The sequence below is a fragment of the Papaver somniferum genome, chromosome 4, assembly GCF_003573695.1.
Source record: "Papaver somniferum cultivar HN1 chromosome 4, ASM357369v1, whole genome shotgun sequence".
Taxonomy (NCBI): Eukaryota; Viridiplantae; Streptophyta; class Magnoliopsida; order Ranunculales; family Papaveraceae; genus Papaver; species Papaver somniferum.
Genome location: NC_039361.1, coordinates 13426160 through 13437777, shown reverse-complemented (window position 1 = coordinate 13437777; position 11618 = coordinate 13426160). Strand labels below are relative to the sequence as shown.

At 35.5% G+C, this 11618-nt stretch overlaps 1 protein-coding gene across 1 annotated transcript; it reads left to right on the top strand.

Annotated features, from left to right (window-relative positions):
- Positions 1 to 2052: 2052 nt before the first annotated feature.
- Positions 2053 to 3330, top strand: LOC113272036 (ethylene-responsive transcription factor ESR2-like). The gene has a single exon (XM_026521950.1). The coding sequence runs from the start codon at positions 2053 to 2055 to the stop codon at positions 3328 to 3330; it is 1278 nt and encodes a 425-aa protein (XP_026377735.1).
- Positions 3331 to 11618: the final 8288 nt, after the last annotated feature.

Genomic DNA, 11618 nt, shown 5'->3' with positions numbered 1-11618 from the left:
ATCCTTTTTCCTACGCGGCATACAGTCTGTCGTGTAGCAAACTTTTTTTTCTTGGACAACAGACTGTATGTCGTGTAGGACATTCTGGTTTTCTTTACCGTGTAGTGCTTATTTTCTATTTAAGCACAGTGAGTTTGTTCCTTCGTTTGAACCATAGCTCATTGGAAACGGAAGAGTTAGTTTTACTTGCGCACCACCCATAACCCTTCCTTTTAGGAGAAAAATATTCCCTTCGTCCCATTATTAAGTGACCTATTTATTTTTAGATTTTGTCCCACTATTAAGTGACTTATATCACTAAATAAGGAGATATTTCTTAAATTATCCTTTTAATTGATTATAAGAAATATATGAAATATGCATAATTTGATAGTCATATTTATATTCGTTACGTAGGTGTTTTAAAATGCTTTTCAATGGTATAAAGTTTGCGAACATCCGTGGTGTAGTTTGAGAGATAAATCATTTCAAAATTTCACTAATTATTATCCCTAAGGATATAATTGTAAAATATGCTTAAAAATACTTTTTTCCCCTTGCTTACCCTAAAAGTTGTGCACACTTGAACTATGCCACTTAATAGCGGGACGAAAGGAGTATTTTAAGTAGACAAGGAGATTTTAAATCACTCGCCGAAGACCAGAGGGTCCAAAGCTCCACTAAGTTGAGATTAACAGTTAATTTATAAGTTAATTAAGTTATGTTTTTTTGTTTTGTGGATCTGACTTGGAGAACAAATAGTACAAAGCAGACCACCACTACTAGTAGTCTAATATCAGCAAGCCTAAAAACCCTTCATAAAGACCCTTGGCACCCACCTTCCCTGGTTCCCGAGAGACAAGTCCATTTGAACCATCAAAACCATATTTGTTTCCATTCCAAACACACCCTAACTTAACATACTTTAAACGACACTAATCTAGCTACAGAAAAAAACAACAACAAAAACTTAAAGAGAGACCAAAACAAGAGGAACAACCTCTGTCCACCGCCACTGTAATCATTCAAAATGATAATCAGCAAGAGCAGACCAGCTGTTTCAACTCCCCAAAAAAAGTCATCAAAACTCTACACAACCCCTAAACCGTCTTTTAATATTATGTTCTCATTTATTACACGTTGGTTTGAGATTGAGATTGAGATAGCTAGAATGCTAATGCTATTGATAATCAATTGGGAGAAGAACCCAAAAGAAGAAATAAACGTCTATCCTTGTCGCTTTTTTATTTTATTTTTTTGTTTTCCAATAAAAATCAAATCCCATTGAAGTCTTCCATCTACATCAATCAAGTATTCTCTTCTTGCCCAGCAAAATTCCAGGAAACTAAGAGTGCTTATCTTCCGCTTTTCATCATCATGCCCTGGACCTTCTCTCTTTTTCATCTTGGAAATTGTCGAGCTCAATTAATATATTTACTCATCAAACCATCTACCTCATTCCTCCTAACTTGTATAACCTTATAGGCGTTAAGGTGCATTAAATTAATATTTTTTTGCACTGAAAACAAGATTTGTTTGTTTTATTGCAATGAAAACAAAAATTATTTGCATTGGGAACATGATTTGTTGTTTTTAGTATAAAAATTACAAATTTCTAGTAGAATAAGAAAAAAAACACAATTTCCAATACCATTAAACAATTATTTATTAAATCTTAACACGTATAGGGATATACAAGTTAACAAAACCTTAAAAAAATCTGTGAAATGAAATTGTGGTTTTCAAAAGCTAGAATTAATTGGACAGAATAAAAGGGATGATGAGCAACAAATAACATATATCTCGGATTCTCCCATTCATGCATGGTGTGCGTTGGAAAATTCGAAAAAGCTTACAAATATACCCCATCAAAAGATAAGTTTTAACCCCTAGCCTTTGAAAGAGGAGGACGATTGAAGATAGGGGTTAACATATTTCTCTATAAATACCACTACTCATCCATCCACTTCTCTATACGCATACACCACCAACACCCAAAATCTTCCTTCATCTGCAGAACCTTTCTCTCTCTTTTCTGTCGCTATTTCCACTGAAGCAAAATAAAACCCAAATATGGAAGAAGCAATGAGACGTCTAAATGGTTGCACATACTCATCGGAAGCTGACATCAACCTTGAGCTACCGCTACCCTTTTTTACAACTGCAACAACTACCACGGAAATCCAAACCCAAACCCCAAAAAAACCAAACAACAAAAGAACCTTAAGAGGTAGTACTGGTAATGGTAATGGAAATGTTACACCTGCTGGTTGTCGATATAGAGGTGTTCGGCGTCGACCATGGGGACGTTATGCAGCTGAAATACGTGATCCACAATCAAAAGAACGACGTTGGCTAGGTACGTTCGATACTGCTGAAGAAGCTGCCTGTGCTTATGATTATGCTGCTAGAGTTATGCGTGGTTCTAAAGCTAGAACTAACTTTGTTTACCCAGCTAATTCACCTCCTTCATCCCCTCTTTCCCATCATCATCACCACCACAGTCTTCCTCCGTTACAGTTTTTAACCTCAAAACAATCTTCACCATTTCCTGTTCATCACCATAAATCATCCTATCCAACTTTCTCTGAATGGACTACTCCAAACACTAGTAGCAAACCTTCCCTGCGTGTCATTAATGGTTATGCCGTGAACCTTAAAGAGAGTAATGTTTGTGATGACTTAAACTCAACATCGTCTGTGCGGTTGAATACTTGTTTTCTCGATTTTCTTGGTTCAACCTCTTCTGCTCCTAGTCTTACTCATGAATATCATCCAATTCCATACTTGAAGAGCAGCAGTTGTGCTAGTTATAACTTTCTTCCAAACCCTAGTTCTGCTGATGACTCTATTAAGGGTTCTTCTGTGAATCATATAGTGGATGATTATGATAGGCGTACTGAACCAGCAAGTCCAGTTAATGGTATGGATTTCTTCCAAACTGAATCATATGATTCTGGTTTATTGGAAGAAATAATCCATGGGTACTTTCCGAAATCTATTTCTACTCCAACTACTGCTGCCTCTAGGTTCAACTCTCCATCCTCTTCCTCCTCACCTCCATTAAAAGCTTGTAAACACAACAATACTGATGATTTTGATCTTGAAGTGAATAAAATGGAGACTGAAATGTCATATGCTCATCATCATGTACCATCATCAACTTCAATGAATAATGAGGATTTCAATTTGTATTTGGATTATCGTCGTCAACAACAGAAGTGTGAAGGGGTTGGTTTATATTCTCATCATATGTTAGAAGTCCCATTGAATAATGGTTTTCCTGCAGTTGGTCCTTGCGGCGAGGAACTAATGTTTGACATGTTTGCTGCAAAGTTGCAGAATGCTTGAACTGATCATGTCGGTGTCCCTCTCTCTAATCCATCTAATTACAACTAGTATTTTGATTAATATTAATTACCATATGTCTCAAGTATTTTGTGTTTATTGGGGTTGTAACTTAGCTTGATCATTCTCTCATTAGCTTAGAGAGATTACATTTACATTATATATCTTAGCTTGATCTGTCCCTCGTTTGTAAGCCTACTTGTAATTTCGAGTACTTACACTATTGGAAGTAACTTTAATAAGTATTACTGTTGTATTAGTCCAAAATCTTGAGAGTACGTTTATTTTCTAAGCATTTTTCTGAAATTATTAGACAGTGGCACCAAAGTTACATTTTTCATCAAAAAAACAAAAGATCAATATCAAAACCCTCCCGGCGGGTAATGTAGTTATTAACGGTACGGGATGGCATATGGGTCCACCAGAAAGAGAGATTGAGAGAGATCTACGAAGAGGTTGGGGGGCCAGTATTGCAGAGGAAAGGGAATGTAGGTAAATATAGAATGGAATAGAGCGAAGAAGCGTGGTATTTATTTGATGGAAGCCCTTTTTCTTTTTCTCTCCTCAAGTAGTACGAAATCTGCACATTTCTGAAGAATGTTGTGTCTCTAGCTACTTAGCACAGGCGGAGACAAATGCTATCTATAACTGTAGCTAACTATATTATCTAGCTTTTTAATGCGGTTGACTTCTCAGTGCAACAAAAGATCAGACTTTTCAGATAAAAAAGAATTCTTTCTTCATTAAGCAAAAGAATTAAGATATTACAGTTGTTTAGAATCCAAATTATCCTTTTATTGCAGTTGTCAAGATAAAACCAGTATTTTACTTACACCAAGTTCTCAACAGTTCCAGATATAGGGGAACTTAGCTAATCCCTGCATCTTGTTAAGCTCTCTGTTATGTAGAAAGAAGAGTGAAAAGGTTATTGAAACTTGAATATTCTGTCTTAGCTACCCCAAAGGGAAATGAGATTTTTTGTCCATCAGTTTTGTGTTTGGTCTATTTTCAGGTCCGTTTTTCTGGACTTGATCTTCCTTAGCTGTTTTCTCTCTCTCTTTTACTGTATTATTAGTGGGTATTAAATACAGGAGACATATCTTTACTGTATGCTCAGTAAATCTCTCTTCTTTATCTTCCTTTTATCATCCATAACTTATTACTCACGCTAATTAATTACTGCCACATGGTCAATTTTCTGTTCTCTGTGTTCAGATTTTAAAGACAATCTCACCTTTTCATTTAATGCATGGTTTTGCACGCCTTTCTCTGGGGTTTGGTTTCGTTAGTGTCCTGTGGTTACAAACCAAAGTCCTCCTCAGCTTTTTTAGTTTCCTCCATAACATTTGCCCGGTCTCACACGTTTGCTAACTGTGTCAAGTCAAGTGTTGTCGACCAGAGAGATTAATACTACCTGAATGCCAATGTAAACCACCCAGGCCCATCATACTCCCAAGTTCTTACACAATTCCGTGTTGCTATATTTCTGGATGTCTAATATTCTTTTTCTGGTAGATGTGCATCCATGAATTTCTCATTACTAACACCAAAAGAGACTATATAATTGGAGGCATCGCTTGTCCAATGAAGAGCATTGGCGCAAAAAACACCGTGAAATGTTAAACTAGGTGGAAACTGCTCATGTCTAGTCCAAGAGTCGAATGAAGAGCATTTCACCATATTCTGAAGACCAAAGAGGCTTGCAAAGTGAATATCTGCCCATGTGTAGTCCAAGAGTCGCGCATCCCATGTTCATCAATTCTTTGGAGTGGGAAGCCGCTCTTGCAAAACCACAAAGATTCTTTTGTTAAGCTTCATTTAAAACTGAGAATCTTATCACTTTCAAAATACTATATAGGCTAAAAGAATGGAACTGCGGTTACTTGGTATTATATAAAATTGTTTAGTCCATAATCATGCATCACCCGTACATCAAATTGGACACATTTCACAACAATAGCTAAACATAGGCATCCTTTATCCAGTTCCTCTCAACCTTCTACAGGCCATAGCTACTTCAGAAAACAACATACTACAAGCAGCGAGAGGTAATAAGTCTACACAGCAGGGAACTTCAAAAACTGATTTCGTATAGGAAGTTCAAGTGTTCCTTCTCAAGTAAACACAATTCAAGATCAAAAGGTACACTGAAATATACAATCATCAACTAAAAATCATTCTTAGAACGAAAATTTTAAGTTTCACATCCTAATTGGATCAAACATTCAATTGGGTTGAGAAAAGAGACATCCAAATCAGACAAGTTTCTTCTTATAACTACCTAAACAAAACATTTTTCCACCATATACAAGCAGCGCTAAAAGGTATTAAGCTTTTTTGTTGCTGGTCAAGAAAGGGCCACGCATGATCAGTAGATGCACATCAGTTTTTTGGTTGCTTTTCCGTAGTCCAACTTCTAGTTAAAATGCAAAATTCACCAATCAATTTCATCTTATATGGGTTTTGTACAGGATTTTTTTTCGCTTACCCAAGCAGTAGCCAAAGATGAGATGGAGGGTCTGAACACAAAGTGAAAGGATAATGAAAAAAAGCCTTTTAATCATATCTATAATACGAGCGATATGAGGTCACAATAATAGCGATTCAATATTAAGATAAAACAGAGCTTTTCTGTTCAGCATTGTTATCAAAGTACTAGGAATTACATTTGATTCAAAGTTCTCATTAAATTGCAATAAAAGACAGTAATTAATATAAAAGACGTTTCCCTGCTGGAAGGATTTCCGCCTAAAAATCAATAACATTCCTTGGGAAGACGTATTCCTCGCTAGGGAGTTGCTACTTTCAGATATACATAAGCATCCACAGCTCTGGATATGCTGATGTTCACCTGACATGTTCCTCTAAGTTATGCTATTTTGGAGTATGACGGGTGCAAAATATTCTTGTAACACATGCTAGTTCCATATAATTTGGTTGGGACTTCAAGTGATAATAATAGCTAGTGTTCAACAACCTCAAATGCCAGCAGCCAGTGTATGATTTCCGAAAATGATTACAAAATGAAGTGACGGACATGCCCCTAGCGACAAGAGCATGGCAGGCCAAGCAGATTCTTAGCTTGCATCATTCATGCAATATATCATATTCTCATCTCAATGTATCTGTCACTGTCAATACTGATGATATCTGATGTATTCTCTATGTGTTCATCAATTCTAGTACCTGGTTTATTTTAGTCAAATTAAAGAAGCACCTACTTTCTTATAGTAAAAGACTGCACCATTGAATTTAAAATCAAAACAGTTCCATAACCACAAGAGATACTCGAAGCCAGATCAAACAGATATCGCAAATCGCAAGATGGAAAAAAAAACAATGCAAAATCATACGAAAACTACAGCACAAATTCTGCTTAAATATAGTAAGTACAGATCCCCTAATTGTAACAACCAAAAGGATAATAAAGTTACCTTGATTTTTATATCCTAGCTAGATTTCTCCATGTTTAAATTTGCAGTCGTTTTCTCCACATAAGTACCAGTTTTTAGCAGGACTAGGCTTTCCACATGACTCTCTACATTCCCCAGTAAAATATCTTTACTCAGTCTCATAGCAGTATCAGAGAAGTAACCCTTTAACTCTTTGGTTTATTTATTTGGTCATATAAAACTAAATCCTCCCTAGTCTTTACTAGAATCCCACCATTTTCAAATTTACCATATCGGCTTAAGGAATATAAGCCCGAATATTGGTACTTCATTAGGAATGGTAAATTGTTTAATTAGCCCAAGATTCTCTTCCTCAATACCCATACATCAAACTGGACGTGTTTCACAACAACAGCTGAGCAAAGTTATCAAATGCTTCCCAATCTTTGAGAGGTACCGTAGTTACCTCTGGAAAAGGCATAGTATCTAAGCATGAGTCTTGGGTTCTTGTTAGTATAAATTATCAATTCCAGCTATCTAACGGAAGTAGAGTGACTAGGGAAAAATAAAGTGGTTTTTTCCATCATAACCACTTTATAAATGGATTAAGAGTTACACCATAGACGTAAGATACTTGATTTACATGATACATTTCCATTACAAATTGCTTAGAACTCAAAAAATATGCATCTATAGATACTACGACTCAATTCAATTTAAAAAAGGTCCAAGGGAACACAACTAACAAAAATAACAACACTTTTCTCTAGTCTTGTCTATTTCATGACCCAAATTTCAAATCAAGTTCTTCAATCCAAGATTTCTATGATTAAGAACTGTTAAAGTGAGAAAATTGCAGCCTAAATCAAGACGCAAAAAGACTCCAATTTAACAACTACCCATCGAATTAGTTTATAAAAAGTCAGTTCCCACATTTCATCTTGACTGGTTAAAAACTATTTTAAAGAACCCCTAAAATGTCAATAATACACAAACAAAACCTCTAACTTAAGTAATGCTGAATAACGCAGAACAATAACGATAACAGCAAATCAAATCATAAATGAAAAGAGAGATTAGGGGGTTACATGAGGGCTTACCCGTTTAAGATGATCCGAACGAGTCTTAAAACAGTTAAGCTGAAGTTCAAACTGAGCATCGCACATCCGCTGTCTTTTCAACCAAAAATACTTGTTTAATCTGTAATGCATGTGGAGATACTTTTATAACCTGATATTGATTCTTAATTCTCATTTCAAATTGATTTTTCATCAATATGTGGTGATCTGATTACGGCATATACTTTTCTTCTTTCAGGCAATCTAATCAAAGAAGATGAAGAATCAAGACCTGGTGGTGATGAGAGTGCCTGACTTTTTACGATAAGCTTTTGAGAGATTCATTAGGGTTTTTGATTAATTTTTTGCTGTCATTTTTAGATTTAGGGTTTAAGAAATTGGGATCTTATTACTACTCTCCGAAAAAGACGAAGTAGGTATCCGAAATCTAAGTTAAAGCAAAACTCAAAGTCAAAGTCAAAGTCAAAGTCAAAGTCAAAGTCAACTATCAATAATTTTAGGTATTGAGAAGTACAAATTAAACTCAACTAGATTAGAGCAACTGCAGCGTTGAGTTACTGTATTCTCAAATTCTCAAGTTATATATGGCTTTTTTGGCTCAGCAATTTGGTATGCGACGTAATGGAAGACAAATCAATGTACTTAATATTAATATCACCGTTTCAGGAGAAACGTAATAAAAAAATCCGTCCAACTCAAACGCAGGAAAACCATTGTGTCTGTTATATGCAACGCGATTTAAAATACCGTTTGTCCTCTAATCGTTTTTTATAACTACGTTTAATTCGACGACATTAAAATTACGTTTGACCCCGGTGCTTTTTATAAACACGTTCAGTATAGAACGTGGTTTATAACTATGTTTTCTCCGAGTATACCTTTTTTATATCAAAAGAAAATCTTTGTGGTCGTTGTTTGAGTAAAGTCCCACTATGGACGCAGTTATAAAATGAGTTTGGTGGAGACGTTGTTAGCAGCCACGTTCAACACAACGTAATTAAACGCAAATATAACTTGCGTCGGAGTTAGACGCTTTTAGAATCTGCGTTTCCATAAACGCTTTCTTAAAGTACGTTCACACCTACCGCTTTCTTAGAGAACGTTTTACTAATAAACATAAACTTCAACATCTTTTAGAAGTTCCACGCAATTTAAGTTAACATTTATGTCCAACGCATTTTATAACTGCGGGAAGCTATATATGGGATTTGCCAAATAAAGTTCTCATATATAGACACCCGGTTTGAGAATATGGAAATATGGGACGTATAGAAGCTAGGAGTGTGATTGGATTTGTTGCCATATATGGCTTATAGCAACAACACTAAAGTTGCTCCTAGATTTGCAATACTCTTAACTTCAGATACTCCCATTATGTTTTATAGTGGTGGTTTGCTTCTATTGTGGAAAGATAACTTTGATAACTTTGATCTCAGTGTTATCTCATCAAACAAAAATCTGATTCCCCGTTGTATTGGTGCCAAGTTTAACATACCTCAATGGTAATTGTTATGCATCTACGGCCCGCCAGCTCGGCAGAACGGAAACCTCTTTCGGTTGAACATATCCAATTTGCAATGCTGCTAATGAGGGGTATCATTTTGCTTCGGGGTGTACCAAATTGCAAATAAGACAAAACATGTTTTGGTAAGGTATTGTTACACCCTCCAGCATAATGGTACCCCCATTAGCAGCCATGCCAATTTGGTTGCTTCCATTCACTCTCCAGAATGTATCATTGGGGATCTAAATGCTCTTCTTGATTCGAGGGAAAAACAAGGTGGCTCTCCTAACATTATTGTCACTTGCAGAGAATTCAAGAATATGATACAAAATAGAGATATTATGGACCTTGGATATGCATGGCCAACATTCACATGGTCTAATAATGCCACTCAAAGTGCTCTCATTTTTGAAAGAGATCGGGCGCTATGCAACTCTAATTGGAGACTGATTTTTTATGAGGAAGCAGTTCTACATTTGCCAAGGATCTATAATGACCATGTCCCTATACTTCTTAATACTTGTAGAAAAGTCAGCAAAAAGAAAAGGCAGTACAAATTTGAATATATCTCAATAGATTGAGGAGATAAAGAAAAGCTGGAACATCAATATTGGGAATACAACAAACAAACTTTTGATGTTGGGTAAAGACCTCTCAAAATGGAGCAAGAAGAACTTTGGGAATATTACAAGAGAACTAGATGAAGCTAAACAAAGGCTTGCTGAACTTCAAGTTAATGTGCACCTAGCTGATAAGAGAAAATTGTACGTGGTGAAGTAGATGCACTAATAATAAGAGAGGGGATCTTCTGGGAACAGAGAAATCATTGTAAATGGGTTCCTCATTTTGACCAGAACTCTAAACCATTTCATTTGGCAGTAGCTCATAGAAGGAGCAAGAATAACATTATTGCTCTAGAAAATGATGCTGGTATCTAGACTTCTAAATATCAGGAAATCAAAGAAACTCTTGTAACTCACTTTCATAATCTCTTTACTATAGATATTACAATCTATGAAATTTTTTATTTCTCCAGTTGAGTGCAGAAATCTTGCAGCAATTCCTACGGCTGATGAAGTGTTTGCAACAATTAAATCCATGGCTCAGCTTAGTGCACCAGGCCCTGACGGGTACCTATCCATCTTTTACAAGAAGTTTTGGCAAATTGTTGGTCCCGATGTCACAGAATGCATTCAAGAGTGTTTCAGGCATTCAACACTTCCACCTGGTCTCAGTCACACATATTTGTCTCTCATACCCAAGGTAAAAAATCATGAAACCGCACATGAGTTTAGACCCATTGCATCATGCAATGTCCTTTATAACACTACACCAAATCTAGGTTTTCCTAACAATGAGTTTCCTAACTAAATTTTTTTTGGTAACTCAAATGATCCATCAAAAATCTAGTAACTCATATGAAGGGTTAGCAAATTAAGAAATAGTTACCATAATTAGGAATTATCTCATAAAAACTAAATAAATATTGAAACTGTGAGATCATTAGTTATACATCCCTAACACATTCTGCACTAAATCACTATTACTAATATTCCTACCCAAAATCCATGTATACCAAAATCCACCCCATCTTTATAACTCTTTGTCATTTTTAATAGTAACACAATTTTACATAGCTAACACATTGATTTATTTTAAAATTGAGAAAATGTAAAATAAAATTATAGGATTTTACAAATCTTTTGTTTGGAACCAATTTAAGTTTTAGAAACCTTAGAATAACTTATATCCCGGAACCAGAAGATATTCGGAACCGCAACCTAACATAGCTATTTTCCAAAATCTTCCAAGGACCGAAACCACATCCGACACAACTCTTCCAACCATTACACACCTGAAGAACTCGATCATCTTTCTTCCTTTATATCAGTTGAACTCAAATCCGTTTAATTTTTCTCCCCCAAATACCGATCTGTAAGAGATCTCTAACCACGATAGTTGAAGGAATTAGAGGATTAAATCTCAGCAATCTTGCCTAATTTTTCTAGAAAGTTATCAATTACAGGTTGGTTTTCTTCCTCTATTTTTTTTTGTTGCTTTAAGATGGTGATTGCAATTTAGGTTTCTTTTATTCGGTTTTTCTGTTGTGAAAAGAACCCATGATTAAAAATTTCTTCTGTAACATCGTTCAAGTTGTAATTTCGTTTTGAGCTCAAATTGTTTGTTAAATTGTTTGAATGGAGCTGAAATACTTAAATTTAAGTTCCCATAACTAGTTATTGTTTCAATTTTTATTTTAGGGATTGAATTTTGGTTTGTTTAGTGCGGGTTTTATATGAGATTGGGTTTTTTATT